Genomic DNA, 20,040 nt, shown 5'->3' with positions numbered 1-20,040 from the left:
TTACAGTGTAGGTTTGAGGACCATTCAGGAGACAGTTAGAAACAGAACTTTAAACCAGTCCATACAATATAATTCAGGCAGGGAGTGAAGGTCCAGAGAGAACAGCCTCCGTCCCATGCTTACTCCTGCACTGTGCCTAAAAGATTTTAAAGAGTGCTATACAGTCTGAACAAAAATCATGCTTGGAAATAGTCTAACAACTTGAGTCTACTCAACAACCCATATCCAGTCTCCAGTCCTTGCTCTGAGCACAACTGAAACACCATATGCACAGTTTAAGTTGATACTTCTAAAACGCAATTCTGAATTACCACCACTAAGAAGGTAATACCTGAAAACACCTTGAGACTATGTGGGAGTACAGATCAATCCCTTTTATTATAAATTAGTCATATATTGAAGCTCCATTTTGTCTAAAGGACTGCCACAGCTTGCAGTCAAAGAAACAATAAATTGGCAACTGGTAATTAAAAAAGAATAGAAAAAAGTCGGTAGGTCAGTAATACTTCATAATTATTGTTTGCTCTATTTTATATGGATTCTTATAAAGATCAGAAAGCCTTCCACTAAAATTGATGTAAAGGGGAAATCATGGAAACTTACTGTCAAATTATTATTATGAACATAATAATATGTGTTGATTTCCAAATCTATTTTTAAATAGTTAATATGTTACTGAATGAGCTATAGTCAAAAACTCTTAATTTTTATTTTTTAGTTTCAGACGCTTTTTAATGCAAGCTATATGCATAGAAATAGTATTAACATTCTCAGAGACTTAGAAACTCTGGATTCACTGGAAGGACAGGGAAAATGGTAAGAAAACAGTGTATACCATTACAAGATGGCAATACTCGGTTCCATGCTGGCTTTCCATCTGCACCAATTACACATGTTATAGTTGAAGGATCAATAATCTTATATCCAGAATCACACTGGTACGTAATGGTCGAACCAAGCTTAAAGTCTGTTCCAATTCTTGTCCCATTCATGATGTTTCCAGGATCAAAACAAGCTTCCCGTGGCTTTTCTGTTAAAATGAATTAAAGGAAATCTATATATACTTTCAATTAAAATAGAAGAGCACAAAATTGAACACTTATCAGTGTTTTTTTCCCAGTCAGTTTACATTTTTCAAGAGCTTATTAAAATATATTTCTTGTTTCTATATGATTACTACAAGGTCATGGAAATTTGCATTAGATTGGTTATCTGGCCAAGGAAATTATACTGAAAGGATCTAACCAAGAGCATTTTCTTCCTACCTTTTGTCAGTAGAACTCTCCAAAAGCTGAATTATTCCAATGAAGCTTAGTAATGAAACAGAAGAACTAGGATTTCTAGAATTCACCACTTAACACTATTTATGTTTTTTAACCAAGTATCATGATCAGTACTCAATAACTTCTGACTAGAAATTTGCCATGCTATGGAATAATTTAAACATAAAAAATTTATGGTCCTTTTATTATTTACAGCATACCTTCTTTCCTTGTTTTATGCTAATAAACTACATATTTTAATGAAATACTCAAGGAATATTATCAGAGAGCAAAACTAGATGTCCATAATCACAAAGTAAACATTGCCGAGGCGATCATCTTTGGTGCAGGCACTTTGTGCATCAGAGCAGAGGATTGTGGTGAATGGGGAGGGTTTCCTGATCCAGGCAAACCCAGGGGACCAGAGAGACCCACCAGGAGCTGTCAGCTTTCAGAGACAAGGATGGTTGACAGGGCAGACAGGGTGCTAACAGTGGCCATCTGCCACCCAAAAAAGGCAGTCCGAGAGAGCACAAGTGGTCAGGAGTGCTGGAATAGGAAAGGCACACCTAGCATGGTGTGTCAAACAGAACCTGGCAGGGCAGTTTGCACAGCAGCTCCCACAGGAGACTGCTCTTGGAAGGAGGGACATTCCACAAGCCGAGTAGGACTTCAAGTCAACATAACCCAGCAACCAGGTCTGCACAGGTCAAGGACACTCATGCTACCTGACCCTCAAGGTAGAATGGGGCACTCATCTGAGAGCAAAGGCTGCAGCTCTGGCTGGGAGTCTGCACCATCTACCCCAATGGTGGTAGCACAAGTACAGGCTGGGCAGAGAATGAATTGAGAGTAATCCCCAGGAGAAGGACTTGGGGGTGTTGGTTGGTGAGAAGCTCCATGCTAGCTGGCAGTGCGCAGACAGAGCCCAGAAAGCCAATTGTATCCCTGGCTGCATCACAAGGAGTCTGACCAGCAGGTCAAGGGAGTGGATTCTCCCCCTCTACTCTAGTCTTGTGAGACTTCAAATTAAGAGCAGCCTCCCAGTACCCAAAATGGGTCTACAAGAAATCTGGAGAGGGACTTCTTACAAGGGCAGGTAGTGATAGGACAAGGCGTAATGGCTTTAAACAGACAGAGAGGAGATTTAGATCAGATATAAAGAAGAAGTTCTTCACTGTGAGGGTGGTGAGACACTGGAACAGGTTTCCAAGGGAATCTGTGGCTGTCCCATCCCTGGCAGTATTCAAGGCCAGGTTCAACAGGTCTTTGAGCAACCTGGTCTAGCGGAGGGTGTCCCTGCCCATGGCAGGGTGTTGGAACTCGATGATCTTTAATGTCTCTTCCAACACTAACCATTCTATGATTCTGTATATTTTATATAAATATTAAATAATGTACTTATTGTACTGCCTTACTGTACTGCCCTTATTGTACTTAATGTACCATTGAGAATAACTTTTACAAATACACTGCTCTGCACATATACTTTATTACTTCTTTTAACTTTCAGTTGCGTACAGGCACACGCATGAGATATAGACATCAATGTGCTCAGCTTCCATGATCAAGAATAAGAAGCTGAGGCAGCACCTCTGCTGATGAAAAACAGCTTGATAAATCTTCGCACAGAGGAAAATCAAGCTAGAGACAGCATCTGTGACAAGAAAATTAACCACCATTTGAAATGTTTACCTTTAATAAACAGTCAGTATAACCCATTTTCTGGCTAGTAATAGGTTCCCCCCAGAAAATGCAATTATTGTCCTGCAGTAGTTATAAAAAAAATGAACATGTAGTTTCAACAATAAAGTGGAAAGCAAAATGTATTGTTATGTATCAGCAAGGAAGCTGCAGCAGTCATGTATTCTAATTGGGTAAGACAATTACATTATTCTACAACTCTTTTCCAAATGCTACTGTTGATGTGCATCTCCTAGCTATATTATTTTTTTCTAGAAGATGAAAACATACATAAGTGACTTCTTCGCCTTGGTCTTCACTGGCAAAGGCTCTGACGACACCACCCAAGTCTAGGAAGGCAGACACAGGGACTGTGAGAATGATGACCCTAGGCCCACTGTAGTAGAGGATCTGGTTAAAGACCATCTTAACCTGAACGTACAAAGTCCATGGGACCTCATGGAATCCACACATGGGTCCTGAAGGAGCTGGCAAATGAAGTTGCTAAGCCACCGGCCATCATGTTTGAAAAATAATGGCAGTCAGGTGAAGTTCCCTATGACTGGAAAAAAGGAAATATAACCCCCATTTTCAAGAAGGGAAAATGGATGACCCGGGGAATTACAGACCAGTCAGTCTCACCTCTGTGTCTTGCAAAATCTTGGAGCAGATTCTCCTGGAAGGCATGCTAAGGCACATGAAAAACAACAAGGTGCTTGGTGACAGCCAGCAGGGCTTCAATAAGGGCAAATCCTGCTGACCAATTTAGTGGCCTTCCATGATGGGGCTACAGAACTGATGGACAGGGGTACAGCAGTTGATGTCCTCTACCTGGACTTGTACAAAGCATTCAACACCATCCCACACGACATCTTTGTCTCTAAATTGGAGAGACAACAATTTGATAGGTGGACCACTCGGTGGATAAAGAACTGGCTGGATGGCCACAGACACAGAGTTGTGGTCAATAGCTCAGTGTCCAGCTGGAGACCAGTAATGAGTGGTGTCCCTCAGGGATCAGTGTTGGGACTGGTCTCATTCAACATCTTTGTTGGTGACACGAACAGTGGGATTGAGTGTGCCCTCAGCAAGTTTGCTGATGACACCAAGCTGTGTGGTTCAGTTGATAAGCTGGAGGGAAGGAATGGCATCCAGAGAGACCTTGACACACTTGTGAGGTGGGCTGATGCCAAGCTTATGATGTTTGACCATGCTAAATGCAAGTTCTTACACCTGGGTCAGAGCAATCCCAGGCACAGCTACAGGCTGGGCAGAGAGCCATTCAGAGCAGCCCTGCGGAGAACGACTTGGGGGTGTTGGTCAATGATAAAATTAACATGAGCCAGCTTCAGTGTGCACTCACAGCCCAGAAAGCCAACTGTATCATGGGCTACATCTAAAGGGGTGTGACCAGCAGGTCGAAGGATGTGATTCTGCCCCTCTACTCTGCTCTCATGAGACCTCACCTGGAGTATTGTGTGCAGTTCTAGTGTCCTCAACATATAAAGGTCATGGAACTGTTGGAACAAGTCCAGAGGAGGCCACGAGGATGATCAGGGGACTGGAGCACCTCCCATATGAAGATAGGCTGAGAAAGCTGGGGCTGTTCAGCGTGGAGAAGGCTGCGTGGAGACCTCATAGCAGCCTTCCAGTATCTGAAGGGGGCCTATAGGGATGCTGGAGAGGGACTCTTCATTAGGGACTGTAGTGACGGGGCAAGAGGTAACAGGTTCAAACTTAAACAGGAGAAGTTTAGATTGGAAATAAGGAGGAAATTCTTTCCTGTAACAGTGGTGAGGCACTGGAATGGTTTGCCCAGGGAGGTTGTGAATGCTCCATCCCTGGCACTGTTCAAAGCCAGGCTGGACGAAGCCTTGAATGAGATGGTTTATTGTGAGGTGTCCATGCCCACGGCAGGGGGGCTGGAACTGGAGGATTGTAGGGTCCTTTCCAACTCTTATCTATTCTATGATTCTATGGCATGAAGGAGAATTTCTGTGTTCTTCCACACATTTAGGGAAAACAATTTTTAAAACCTGTATCAATGCAAAGAGGTATTTGGCAGTTCAGTATGAGTTCATCTAGAAGTAAACAGATTTGAGTCTCAATATATACTAAATAACAGTTCCTTCCCTTTACGTTTTCATTGATTATGGTGCAAACAGTACCTTTATAGTCAATGGCAAATCCTGACATTCCAACAGAAGCATCACTGCGAAAAGCCAGAAACAGGCTGCTACCACTGCTCTCTATTCTTTCAGGAGCCTGTGAGCCTTGAAAACTACCAATTAGAGGACTGTTGGAATCTTCCCCTTCATAAATATGTAGAAAATCGTAACTGGGTTCCATATTGAAACTGAAAATAAAGGAAAAAGAGAATTAAGTCTTCATTTCTTTTTTGTGAGTTAAAAACTACTGTGATTGTGGCTGCCAATCTTCTGCCTAACACATTTTCTTCTCCAGAAATAAAAGCCCTTTAAAATACGATCCACAGTGAATATTTACTAACTTTCAACTGATTTGAAAACCTTCACTTTTCCAAAATATCTACTATCCAGCCATCTATCAGGCTCTGTCTACAGTCAATGAAAAAGAAGCATATACTCCCAACAATCTTAACACCTTTCTAAAGATGAAATTAATCACCTGCAGCAGAAAGGCCACCTCTTACCTGCGATCACAGGAATGATCCAGAAAAATAGCCTAAATTAAAAGTCTAGCTTTTACTTGCCTTAGCTGGTTGATATTAAGTCCACCCATCAGAAATACAAATTTACAATTTTTGCTCTAAGATGCTTTTTCATATGGAAAGACCACTATCCTGGTATTTGCCTCTGTTCATAACCAAATTATATCAGAGAACAATCATAAATTAAGATGCAACATTATTATTCTTCTTATTAAACCATCTATGCTATGCTGTATTTTATGACATTTATATCTTTAGAAAAAGCAATAATGAAGATCAATGTAATGTCTTTCGGAGGAATCTGAGATGAGTTCTGAGACAATATAAACACACAAGCATTTTTATGAGAAACTTATACAGAGCTAGATAGAAGGAAACACTAGGACAGCTAAAGGAAATACGAGTAAACCTACATAAAAACAAACAAAGAAAAAAAAAAGCAGCCAAAGGCTCACTCAAGTGGCTGGATTTTTCTGTTTCTATTTGTCTTTGTAAACCATATAAAGAAACATTTGGCTTTTTTGCAAGTGTGCTGTTCAGCTGTTTTCCTTTCTATCATATCAGTTAGTACTGTTAAACACAAACTTTTCCAAGTCATGTAATGTCAAATGAAAATAGTCTCATATAATGAATAATATTTCAGGGCCTATTTTCAAGAGGCAAGAGATGCCAGAAAAATGTTTTGAAACTTTTGCTAACACAAAGAATTTTTACTTGAGAGTTAGAAGAGTTGAAAGAAATAGAAGGCTAAAAAACAAAACCAAAGAAAAGTAAATTACACAGGGCACTGGTTTTCAATCTTCCTGTAGCCAACACAAATTTGACAAAATATATTGCATCTCTCTATTCTCAGCCCACAGCTTTATCCTATGCAGGCACTGCTGCCTTTTCAAAGCCCCTTTCTTCCTTGAGAATAGTACAGGTATTACCTGTAGCATACTGCCTAAGAATGAAAACTGTTAGAGAAAATGAACAGAAAATAGTTATGTTAAGAAAGTAGATTTTGTTGATGCCAAAGAAACATTACACCTCTTGATCCTATACCAAAGTTCTTGGGAGCATCTGAGGAGGTCCCTGCTGATTAGAAGCTAGTCAATGCTATGGCAATTTATATGAAGGGTGTGAGGGAAGACCCAAGGAACTACAGACCTTTTTTTGTTGGTTTTTTCTTTTTGTGGTTTGTTGTTTGGTTTGTTTTTTTTTAAAAAAAGGCTGTTGTACTGAGGAACCTATAAACCAAAATGAATGGAGCTTGGAGCTTTTAAATCAAGTGATGGCACATATATGTGATCTTTAATACAATCTTAGTGAATCATGTCACGTTGAAAACATTCCTGGAAAAATTACAGAGAAGATTATACTGGGTACAATTGAAAGCCATTTAAAGAATAATTCAATCATCAGTCACAGTCAACATGAGTTCACTAAGGGAAAATCTTGTTTAACTAATTTGATATCCTTCTACAATAAGGTCACCCACCTAGTGGATGAAGGGAAGGTGGTGAATGCAGTTTTCCTGGATTTTAGTAAGGCTTTTGATACCATCCCTCACTACATACTTCTGGATAAGCTGTCTGACTATGACATGAGCAGGTTCAAAGTGCAGTGGGTGAAGAACTGGCTGAAGCGCAAACCTCAAAGGGTTGTAGTGAATGTGGCTCCATCTACCTGGTGACTGGTTACCAGCCGTGTTCCTTGGGGTTCAGTTCCAGGGCCAGTTCTGTTCAATGTATTTATTCACACTCAGGATGCAGAAGTTGAAGGCACCATTACCATGTTTCTTGATAATACCAAACTGGGAAGTGCGGTTGACTATTGATGGAAAGATGCCCTGCAGCGGGACCTAGATGGGATGAAATTTAAGTCTAAATGGCAGATTTTGTGCCTGATACAGTGTAATCCCGGGCAGAAGTAGAAACTGGGAGAGGAGAGGCTGGAGAGCAGATCTACAGAAAGGGATATAAGGTACTGGTCAAGAGCAGGCCCAAGACAAGTCAGCAGTGAGCCCTAGCAGCCAGGAAGACAAACTGCATCCTGAAGTGCATTAAACACAGCATCATTACAGCTTCCTGAGGAGGGGGAGTGGAGAGGGAGGTCCTGAGCTCCTCTTACTGGTACCTTGTGGTAGGATACATGGGAATGTTTCAAAGATGAAACAAGGGAGGTTTAGACTGGAGATTAGGAAGCATTTCTTTACTGAGAGGGTGGTCAAACACTGACACTTCATGTAAATCAGAAGAGGTTTGTGACAATACATTAATAAATTTGTAAAGCAATCTCATTTTTCTATTACAAAGTTGCCAGCATGAATTTGCACACTTTTTCATTAAATACAAATCCATGTAACTCTCATGTACATTTATACTAAAAATACTACATCTATTAAAAAAAGTTTTCCATTTTGCTGTTTTATACTCATAAGAATAGAGGTAACAGTTTTGGTTTTCCCAGCCTTCTTAACTTGCATTCCAATTCCCCATTATTTTTGTTGTTCCAGTTTTCTACAAGTATTTACGAGATCAACAACCCCATAATCTACATCTTAAAAGGCCCTATATCTCCACCAGTCAGAAGATGGATGGGTTTGCAAGAATATTCTCCAACATCATACAGTTGTAAAAGGTAGTGCCAGAAACCTGGGAAGCTATAGCATAATCATTTCTTTCAGATTTCTAAGGAAGATATCTTTCTGGAGAATTTAAAAACTTCTAGCACAGAAAATCAAATCTAGGAAAAAATTTGGCAGTCCAGTGTGTATTACTGGACTGCAATTATCTATAACATGACTGGAAGTATAGCATAAGCTGCAAACTCCATTACAGTGCTCATATTTGTATTCCTTAAAATAGAATTCACAAACCAACCTGAATTCTGAGTAACTATAAATTTCTTTTTTTTCTAAATTGAAATGGAGCCTTTGAGCCGACTATGTGGGCAGTCCACAGAAATATGCGCCTACTATACCTATAATGTGATATCTTCAAGAGTGTAATGAATAGTAAACTATTCTCATATCTTAACACTATTTGATCGCACACCTGAAGAACAGAATTATCACATTCCTGTTTATATAATTCCAAGTACCTTAGGCTTCGATGTTTTAATTTTTTGTGTATTGGTATTTTACTAGAAAACATAATCACTCAACAAAAGAAACTGTTGAATTTTCAAACTTTTTTTTTGTTGGTTTTTGCTTGTGATTTTTTTATTTTTTTTTTTTGTAGAAATATTACACAACAAAATTCTGAACATGACATCATCTCTTCCTAAAAGAATCAGAATTGTATCAGCATCCCACTGAAGTCAACAGCAATGTTGCTATTAGCTGGAAAATCACACTTAGGACAGAGAACCTAAGAAAGATAAAAATTTTCATTTCATCCATAGATACAACAAGCAAGATGATTATTTAGGCCTGATTCAAATAGAAATGATAAACTGAACACAAGGATACAACTGTATCCCTGACCTTAAATATATGTAAAAACTGTTTCCAAGAAATGTAGTTTGATGATGGAACACACTGAGTAATTTAATTTTAATTATTATTATGAAAACATTATCTAGATGTCTTCCACCTCTTAAATAGGCCAATTTTTTTTCCCCTTACCTATGCATTCCAAACAAAGTATTTTTACTCTGTATTTGTAAAAAACTTTAAGAACTGAGTTACAGACAGAGTCTGCACTACGGTTCAAGTCTCTACTATAAGGTACAACAATGTAAATCAAGCATTTCTAAAGCTGACAGTTTTTCAAAGATATTTCACAAGTCATAGAATTTTTTGTTGCTCAGGAAGGTATTTGATATCAAAACTGCCATATAACTACATAGTTTTCTTTTATGTTATTTTTAAGCAATGATACAGCACACAACTCATGTACATTCCAGGACTTAGCCAGAGAATATAATTAGAAGCTTTAAGAAGTGATAAATGATGCCATTTTTAGACATGACATTTAAAATCTTTTTAAACAGAGGCATTCATCTAGAAATTTTACCTTTTGAATATCAAGGCAATGACAAAGTCAGGGTTTACTTTTATTCTCCAGTCACATTCTTTCCCAGGAGGATAAGGCTGTGGATAGTTAGGGGATAAAATAACTCCTGCTGGGCCTGTCAGGTTTCCTCCACATGCAGCTGTCACAATGTAAAAAGAAAAAGAAATATGGTCACATGTTAAATTCACAAGCACATATGAGCTATTAAACAGAAGTAAATTGACTTCTGTTTTTACTAATTTCCAGCTAACAAACATTTTTGTATTTTCCTTGCAAAAAGTCAGCTCTGTGCATATCCAAAAGAAGCCTAAAAAAACCTCTTTCTAAAGAAATAAAAATATGTAGTTAAATAGGAAGTCACAGAATCGTAGAATAGTTAGGGTTGGAAATGACTCTAAGATCCTGCATATTCTTGCCATTACTTAATGCAGGGTTTTTCTGACTGTAGATGTAACACAAAACAGTTTGATTCACTCAGTAATCAAGTACCCAAATAAAAAATCCAATACATTCATTTAATTACAATAAATTAAACATCACTTTGAAACAGATAAGGAATCCAACTTCCAAAGATGATAATCACATAGAAGTTTAACTAGAAAGTACAGTAGTAAACACAGGCTGCATTTATACTACAGAGTCACACAGACCGACAGGAATACATTTGTAGTCAAAATGGTAATAACAGCCATTTCTAGCCTGGTCCAAAGGACTGAATGCTCACTAGTTGTTTCAGTGTATCAAATGCACTCATAGAACATATTTTCCAGTTTAGTTTCATTCAAATGCTCCAAGAATATTCGAAATCATAAGCTGAAGTGAGAACAAGAAAATTTGCTTGGAAACAATGCTCCTAACCAAAATGAAGACATTGATAAAGGCATTCCCCTCATGGCACTTCTGAAAAAAAACTAAAAAGTATTTTCTTCTCCATTACTTATTTATTTGTTTTAAAAATTAGTGTATTTATGTATTTGAGGATTTTGTGTCTTCATTTTTGGTATTTTAGTAATTATTTTTGATCTCTCTTTTTCTTTCATTTTTATTTCTTTTCTGGCTTCACAAATACTGGTTCCAGTAATGTTTCACGTTTCTGAAATAACGTGTGTGTATGTGTGCTGATGACTGAGTCTGTTATAACCATGATGAAAAGTATGAAGTACAAATAGAGCAGAAAACACTAAACAATCAGGAATGGAAGTCACACAACCTTTTAGAGTACTGAGTAGCAAAGTTATTAAATGTAAATATTTTTTAATGTATAAGTCTGTAAAACATATAGGACAGTTGTTAGAGGATGTAGGAAGGCAATTAGGACAGCTAAGGCCTCCTTGGAACTTAATCTTGCAAGTTGGGTTAAGGACAATAGAAAGGGCTTTTTCAAATACATAGCGGATAAAACTAACACAAGAGGCAATATAGGCCCAGTGTTGAAAGAGGTGGGTGCTCTGGAGACAGAGGATTTAAAGAAGGCAAAGGTGCTGAATGCCTTCTTTGCCTCTGTCTTTACTCCTGCAGACTCTCCCCGGGGGCCCAAGATTCCTGTAGCCCCATAAAGGAGGAATATGCTTTGGTAGATGAGGATTGGGTTAGGGATCAGTTAAGCTATCTGGACATCTATAAATTGATGAGTCTGGATGGAATACACCCATGGGTGCTGAGGGAGCTGGCGAAGGTCATTGCTCGGCCGCTCTCCATCATCTTTGGTAAGTCATGGGAAACAGGAGAGGTGCCTGAGGATTGGAGGATGGCAAATGTCACACCAGTCTATAACAAAAGCAAGAAGGAGTAATTATAGACAGGTCAGCCTTACCTCCATCCCTGGAAAGGTGATGGAACAACTTATTCTTGACACCATCTCTAGACATATCAAGGATGAGGGGATCATTAAGAACAGCCAACATGGTTTTATGAGGGGGAAGTCATTTTGACCAACCTTATAAGCCTTCTATGAGGAAGTGACTAGGTGGAGGGATGATGGTACAGCAGTAGATGTGTTTTTTCTTGATTTCAGTAAGGCATTTGATACTGTCTCCCACAGCACCTTCATAGATAAGCTAAGTGTGGGCTTGATGATCAGTTAGTGAGGTGGATCAAGAGCTTGTTGAAAGGAAGAAGGCAGAGAGTTGTGGTCAATGGGGCAGAATCTAGCTGGAGATCTGTGACTAGTGGAGTACCTCAGGGGTCGGTGCTGAGACCACTGCTGTTTAATATTTTCATCAACGACCTGGATGAGGGAACTGAGTGTACCGTCAGCAAGTTTGCTGATGATACTAAACTGGGAGGAGTTGCTGACACACCAGAAAGCTGTGTTGCCATTCAGTGAGACCTGGACAGGCTGGAGAGTTGGGTGGGGAGAAACTTGATGAAATTCAACAAGGGCAAGTGTAGAGTCTTGCATCTGGGGAAGAACAACCCCATGTACCAGTACAGGTTGGGGGTTGACCTGCTGGAAAGTAGTGAAGGGGAAAGGGACCTGGGGGTCCTGGTGGATAGGAGGATGACCATGAGCTAGCAAGGTGTCCTTGTGGCCAAGAAGGCCAATGGCATCCTAGGGTGTATCAGAAAGGGTGTGGTTAGTAGGTCAAGAGAGGTTCTCCTCCCCTTCTATTCTGCCTTGTTGAGGCCGCATCTGGAATATTGTGCCCAGTTCTGGGCCCCTCAATTCAAGAAGGACAGGGAATTGCTTGAAAGAGTCCAGCGCAGAGCCACAAAGATGATTAAGGGAGTGGAACATCTGCCTTATGAGGAGAGGCTGAGGGAGCTGGGTCTCTTTAGCTCGGAGGAGACTGAGGGGTGACCTCATCAATGTTTACAAATATATAAAGGGTGAATGTTGGGATGATGGAGCTAGGTTTTTTTCAGTGATGTCCAGTGATAGGACAAGGGGCAATGGGTGTAAACTGGAGCATAGGAGGTTCCATGTGAACATTAGGAAAAACTTCTTTACAGTGAGAGTGACAGAGCACTGGAACAGGTTGGCCAGGGGGGTTGTGGAGTCTCCTACGTTGGAGATATCCAAGGCCCACCTGGACAAGTTCCTGTGTGATGTACTCTAGGTTACCCTGCTCTTGCAGGGGGGCTGGACTAGATAATCTTTTGAGGTCCCTTCCAATCCTTGGGATTCTGTGATTCTGTGAAACTGAAATAAGGACTTTATGAAAAATTCTAGAAGACACATAATGGCTTTACAGAACTCTTACGGCTTCTAATATTGTCATGTGTACAGCACTTCTTTAATCTGCTTTCCCTTTCAAAGTCTCCTTGAGTATGTGGAAGAATAACAATATGAATATGCTTTCTGCCCCAAAAACCTGTACTTTTCCTTTCTCTCCATCTTTATTTCCTTCTTCCTTTTGTATTTAGTTTCCTGTTTGTGTTGTTTGGGGGTTTCTTTGTTGTTTGTTTTTTTTTTTGTTGTTGTTGTTGTCTTTTGTTTTTTGGTTTTTTTTTTTTTGCTTTCTTTTTACACTATAAAGAAGTATTGAGTGATTATTATTGTTATTTACAAAAATAGTATGAATCTTCTAGACCATCAGACACCACATTTATTTTTTATTTTACGTAATTTTTTTAAATTTTTGAATAATCTGAGCATGTTTAGAAAACAAATCCACACTGATATTTAGACATTGCACACAAGGTATCCAGAAGACAATGTTCAGATTATATACTGTTCTAATTCTGCTAAATGATATGGAGTTAGAGACGCTAACCTGCGTTACCCTGAATACTCCCTAGTATTTTGAGGTATCTATAAACACTTCAGAGAAACAGAGACTGCAGTTGTTTGGGGATTTGCTGTTTTGGAAAGAGTCTCTCTATAATGGCTTGTAGAAAGAAACAGCATTATGTTTATTCCAGTGCTATTAAAACATATTGCATCTGGTTTTTAGGATCACGAAAATAAGTCTTCTTTTAATTATAAATCAGTAGGCAAAAAATAATCATAAATATTTAAAAAATTACTATACCTAGCAGATAAATTTTTACAGATGTTGATTAACTATTGTTAGAAGAGCTACATTCATGACCTTAAAATACATTTCAGCAAGATTTCTAAGCCTGTAATCATTAGCCTACTGATCTCAAAGAAACCTTTATGACATATAGGACCATAGAACCAAGAATCAAAACTTGTTTCAAAGAAAGAACTGCTCCCACCCTCTCCTGCTGTTATGGAAATATATCTCATTTCTTTAAACAGCATTGCCATTGGACCCCCTTCTCTGCATCTACCTTTCAAAACAAGCATCTGGCTTCAAAAAGAGATAACTTTAGCTTTCTAGGGATAGCACAGGATATTTATGTATAAAGCATATAAAAGAATTCAGACAATTTTCAGAATAAATGCTAAACTGCAGTTTATGTAACTAAATTATTACACAGAAGACCAAGCTAACAAGACCATTTCAGTGAGAAATCTTTTTATCCAAATTACTGCTTCCATTTAATAATTTCTCTTAGACTTTGTTAATTTTAACTTTGTATGAAGTTTAAACAATAGAACACAGTAAGAAAATGACATCCAAAACCAGTGTTAAGCTTGAGAATGAGGCTGTCAGCAACTGTAAGTATGAAATAACTCGGTTCTGAAAAGAGCATCACTCTGGTATGAGCGTCACATATATGCACACTAGTTGAATAAGGAATCTGATCTGTATTAATCTTTAAAAGAGACTGACATTTCATCTGATTACCTATGCACGTAGGAGGATCAGGTTGCCAAAAGAATCGGTTATTCAGTTGCACACATGTAATTTTAGCCTGTCCTTGAAGTTGATAACCAGGGTCACATTGAAAGGTGGTAGTGTCTCCAGGCTCTCTGCTGTCTCCATATCTAGTACCATTCTGTGGTGTCCCAGGATCGTTACAGGTTGCTGCAATAGAAGCTGTAAACGGATGATGAAATAAATCTTTAAGGGGTAGATATTAAACATACATAATTAAATGCACAATATTTTTACATGAGCATTCCAACCAGAGGCAATATTATTTACTCATAAGTTAATACAGGAAGGTACTTTGTTTCATTTTTACAAGAATCTGCCCACTGAGATACACTGTGATCATGTTGGATTCCTGCCAGATTCCTTTGTATAAAATATGGCCTGAAACATGCACAAGCTTTTCTTTTTCTTTCTTTTTTTTTTTTTTTTTTTTTTTGTCCAGTTAATGCATCAAAAGAGCTAGTAGCTCCTTTTCTCACTTTAATGTTCTGGTTATCAACACAAATTTCTTCATGCACTTTGATGCTTTTTTGCACAATAGACTAAGTAGCATAATATTAATAACATTGGTTTATAGTCTTAGTATCCTGCAGCATGAAAATGCTATGTTTACCAAGTGGCTGAATCAAATAGCAGTTTTATGTAGCCCTGAAGTTCCTGTATCAGGTGCAAGCAACAACTTTCTTAGGATTCATTCAAAATGAATCCAAGCAAAATATCTTGCCTATGTTTAGTCTCCTGAGTTTGGATAAGGATTTTACTTTGTAAAAAAATAAATTAATTAAAAAAAAATTAATTATAAAAGCTATGTTAAACTGAGCAGAACAATCAGTACGGTATGATTTAAAGCAAATATACATCCATTATGGATTTGTGGAAGATGTCAGGTCTTTTACACTGGCTTTAGGTATTCAACATGCTGAGTTGCAATAAACACTGCAGTCTTTGCAAGGAGAGAATGTATTCAGAACAGTATGCAGCACTTCAAGTGCTTGGGTTTCAGGATAGTGTTATAAATTACAGGCCAAAAAAGACCAAGAACATAAAGTAATATTTCTTTATGCTTGATCATCACTTTCTGTTGTTTTAAACAGAGAGGCACAGACTCTTCCATACCTCCTATAAATGATGTGTGTTAGTGACAGACTGTCCTCCCTCCTTTCTTTTTTGGGATGAGGTTTCTTTTTGGTTGTTTTTTTTTTGTTTGTTTGTTTTTGTTTTTTTTTTCATTTTTTTCTGTTTCAATCCCAGGAAACATTACTATATTATGAGAATGATTTTGCTAGCTCATTTCAAATAGGACAACCTAAAGGCTTTCATAAGACAGACTTATGAAACTATGTAGGATAACATCACCACTATGCAACCTCTATGCCCATAATGTGCAGGCAACCCTTTTTTTGTATCAACAACTGCATCTACTCCTTCCATCCACACCAGAAGAGTATACCACTATAAGAAACAGCAAGAATAACTAAACATTTGAAAACTGAAACAATTATCAATTTGTACAACTGGAAGGTTTTTTGGTTTTTTTTCTGTGTTGCAAGTTTTCAGGAGACAGTTTGAAAAAAGAATGAGCAAAATGAGAAACAAACATTTTATATTGGTACAATGGTTTTCTCTATGTTCTAGCAAATAGGGGGTCACTTAGACAAATCACAGGTACTGTATAAGATCAATAGATATCAATTTATGGGTTCTGATAATTAACACACTACAAAGGCACTTTAACATGTCATTATTCATATTTTTTTATGATGTTTCCATTCCAAAAGAGTGTCTCATAACTTGGGATGATTCCTGTATCTAAATGAAGTCAAAGATATGGCAGGTTTTTTAGAAGTGGTGGACTTTTTTTTCCACCAGAATTTATAAGCATCAATCCCAGAGTTAAAGTATTGCTGTCATTACCGATGAGTACTGTGTAAACATTCCCCAGGCACCACTCTAACAATTTACATGACATCCCATATTAGTGCAGTTTACTAAATGTATACTTGGCCACAGGGGATGGAAAACATGGTCATGACATCAGAGAAGTGTTTCTCATTTGACAGACAATAACAGCTCTAAAGAATGGATCACTAGAGTGCATATTTGTTACGGAATTGTAATTCTTTCAAGTAAATAAACATCAACCCATCTCTGCCATTAATCAGTATCTTTTTCTCCATAAAATCTCTGAATATCTACATTTTCTCCTTAAAAGGTCATGCAATATAATACCTCAGCAAATAACATCTTTTCAAGTTTGACTGTGTCAAGCATGCGCCTATTATGAACGACTGATGCCTTTTAATATTCATTTCAAGGTTAATCTCCATTTCTTATAAGAAAGTTCTAAATTTTATAAACAATCAAAGACGTTTAGTAAGCATCAAAATATCTTCATGCATTTGCTCTTGCAGCCTCAGAAGTTATGTATTGGAAACCAACAAACCTATTTATCATGCCAAATACATTTGATCCTAATTAAATAAAACATCAGCCATTTAAGAACTGATGTGTCATCTAGCAAAGTGAACATTTAGACAGTCAACTTTTCAACTTGTCTCCTTTCCAAGTTGTTTTACTTCTCAAGATTCCCAAGAGGTTCTGTAACTGCATGAAAATTACACATCTACTACTGCTTCATTTGGTACTGTGCAAGTATCTAAAAGGTATAGAGGTTATATGCATTCATAAGTAAACAAGACATTAAAAATAACCAGTTCTTCGGTCCTTTATAACAGGCTCATTTCTTCTCAGCCCCTAGACTAATATGGAGACATGCAATAAATATCTAGATTACACACTTATGAGAGGCCACGTTCGTGCTCTGATGTAACACTGCCATATACAATTTAAAAAAAAAAAAAAACCCCGATGAATCCAGAAACTTGAAGCTGAACACAATCACAACACATATTCTACTAAGCAGGGAAACTAATAACTACATTTTAGATTCATGGATGCTAAATCAAATCAGATTTCATAGTCAGACTTCTTAGAAATTACAGAGAAAAATAGGTGCCTAAAATGGCATGGCCAGGAGAGAGGATCTGAATGCCATTAAGCTGGAAAATAATTAAATTGCTGCTTCTCAGTTCTTACACTTATGTTCAAAGCAGTAAGCTACATGAGAGTCAGTCTGTTACAGAGTAACACTCTGTAAAAGTTTCCCATCTCTTACTGTCTCCTCTGCTAAGAGAGGAACAGGCTTCTGTGTATGAAAAAGATGGAAACAGGTGTAGGTGCCAGAAGAAACGGCATCTGGCAAAACCACAAATTGCTAGGGAATTTCAGACCTCTGTAAGTTGGCAGTCACTGTGTTAAGACTCTGTTTTAAATTTAATAATCTTCCAGAATCCCATTTTAGACTTAGTTTTGATTTGGCTCTTGAAATAAATTTTCAAAATTGATTTAAAACTTCAATGAAAATCAATATAAGGCTGTTTCTGAGAATACAAAAACCTGTATTTTTGTGTGTCAGTAGCCTTGTGAGGAATATGCTAGATTTGTGCCTGATCTATACTTCACCTGAAAGAACCTTCTTTTAATTGTTTATTCAGCCTGTAATGTACTGTAGCTCACCAAAAAAAAAAAAAAAAAAAAAAAAAAGCAAAAAAACCAAAACACAGCCAAACCATCACCTTTATCAACATATTTTCTCATATATATGTGGTGAACAATCATCTATGCCATTTACTATAGTATTGTGTTGCAACACTAGTTTTTTGTAGTGGTTATAAAAATAATAAAGACTTTTCTGGAGCTAAGCTTGTAAATTGCAGACAGTGCACAAGCTTTCCCTGTTTAGTACATTATCTTTGCACAATAGGTCTGAGAAGGATTTTGGCATATCAAAGTACATTAGCATCAACCATGTATTTAAATGTATTGTCCAAGAATGTAAAGAAAAAAGAAACTCAAATGCAAATGCAAACCCTTTCTTTAAGTCTGAAGTACAAAAGCTGTTAAGTTTAGAGATAACCATCAAAGTAATCTACAAGCTTCATTTGTGCTTAGTTCCATGGTAACCAAATGAAGAAGGGCTTACCCTCTACGAGGCTGAGGATGATTTGCCCAGGCCATTAATTAGACGATGGACAGCAATGCTAAGACATTTTTATGAAATTATTATTGTGAACATCCAATGCAACAGCTATAGCATCACAGAAAGCAAAAGAAGAGACTGAATTGTGAAATGATTAGGTTATAGACTTTAAAATGGAATCATAAATCCTGTGACTTGTGTCCTTTTGTTTATTTTAACAAGGGAAGTCCATTTTCTTTGAACTCAAAATTTAGTTAGCAAAGCAAATATATGATTATGCATGTGTACATTTCACTTAAAATATATTTTTGTGCTAACCTCTTTTTCTTGATAATTTAATTGTGAATCAAACTGGAATAACTGCATGACAAATCCTAGCAATGAAGATTCTCTCATGGAAATGCTCCTACTACCTAAATGAACTAGCGCCAGCCATTAAGCAAGTAAGTAAAAGATATCTCAGCAATAAAAGAACAATTTACAAAATACTACTCAACAGCTCTAGACAGGTGGCAGTTACTGTTGGAATCAATGCAGACAAAAAAATGATCAAATGGAATTACAAAACCAGACAGAAGCAGGCATCATTGCTCAAACAGAATTAAGCCCAATGTTATCGGTAACTATCAGAACTGCTGATGCTTAAGCTCTTGTCAAACAAAGTAAGATATCAATAGATGTGTCACATCAGACAACAGTTTCCAAATGATTGCTCTAATTAACTGCTCCCTATAAGTTTTTAATTTCTATTATCATAATTGATGACTTGTGTTGTTAAGATATAGCCAGGTAACTTTACTTGTCATTGCTTATATCTGCATTTAATTCAAAAGCAAATTTTAAAAATATTGGGACAGCAAGCAACAGCAGAACTGGATTAAACCAACTATGAGAATGCCTTTATTTCATATCTTCGCTTTTAATAAAATGAATGTGTGTACTTCTAGTAAGACAGAAATATTAAAAAGAAATTGAGAAAAAAAATCTTTTTATTTATTAACATTTTACTATTTGTGATGTTACCTTTCTGTTCACATGAAAGCAGACACAGACATATTGTTAATTAACGTGTATTCTAACCAAATACTATGACTAAGAGAAATGAACAATGCCATAGAACAAGAGGTAGGCATAGAAAATGATCACAGAAGGGTCTGACTCTGGAAAAGGCAGACATTTCCAAAAATGTTTTTTCTATTATAAAAAGAGTGCAAATAATCCTTTGATGTATTTATAGCCTTGAGGAGCAAAATCTATGAAGCCAGCTGAGAAACTATGAATGCATTATTTAGTCAAAAAATAAAACATGGGTACAGTTCTCAAGTTACAATAGCTGAGAATTTAGTTCAAGGAAAAAGGTTAGACTTTAAGAGTAGAATTACTCTTAGGTATTGTTAAAACAAGGCTGATTCTGTAAGAATGATAATATGACTATCAACTGCCCATTCTGTTCCTATCATTTGCCACTTCCATTGGTTTTGTTAAATATCGAGAAAACAATTTATATGGCTAGATATAAATAAGCTCTCAATAAAATAAACTTTAGGTCAATAAAAGCAATGGACCATAGACTAGCACAGAATGAAAGCACTTTCAGAAGTTTAGACTAGCTGAAGATTAACATTCTCGGCAAGAC

At 37.4% G+C, this 20,040-nt stretch overlaps 1 protein-coding gene across 2 annotated transcripts in view; it reads right to left on the bottom strand.

Annotated features, from left to right (window-relative positions):
- Window positions 1-20,040, bottom strand: part of CSMD1 (CUB and Sushi multiple domains 1) — a 1,128,271-nt gene that overhangs the window by 174,861 nt on the left and 933,370 nt on the right. For both annotated transcript variants that reach the window (XM_061354960.1, XM_061354961.1), the window contains exons 27-30: window positions 14,336-14,527; window positions 9,636-9,774; window positions 5,114-5,301; window positions 836-1,030 (exon numbers count right to left, since the gene is read on the bottom strand). In XM_061354960.1, coding sequence (XP_061210944.1) covers window positions 836-1,030; window positions 5,114-5,301; window positions 9,636-9,774; window positions 14,336-14,527 — 714 coding nt within the window. The remainder of the gene's footprint in view (window positions 1-835; window positions 1,031-5,113; window positions 5,302-9,635; window positions 9,775-14,335; window positions 14,528-20,040) is intronic.

Source organism: Neopsephotus bourkii, unplaced genomic scaffold (assembly GCF_033783945.1).
Source record: "Neopsephotus bourkii isolate Nb327-2 ecotype Australia unplaced genomic scaffold, CSIRO-AGI_Nbou_v1 NB_756, whole genome shotgun sequence".
Classification (NCBI taxonomy): Eukaryota; Metazoa; Chordata; class Aves; order Psittaciformes; family Psittacidae; genus Neopsephotus; species Neopsephotus bourkii.
The sequence above is the reverse complement of the archived record's forward strand: the minus strand, read 5'-3'. Positions and strand labels throughout refer to the sequence as shown.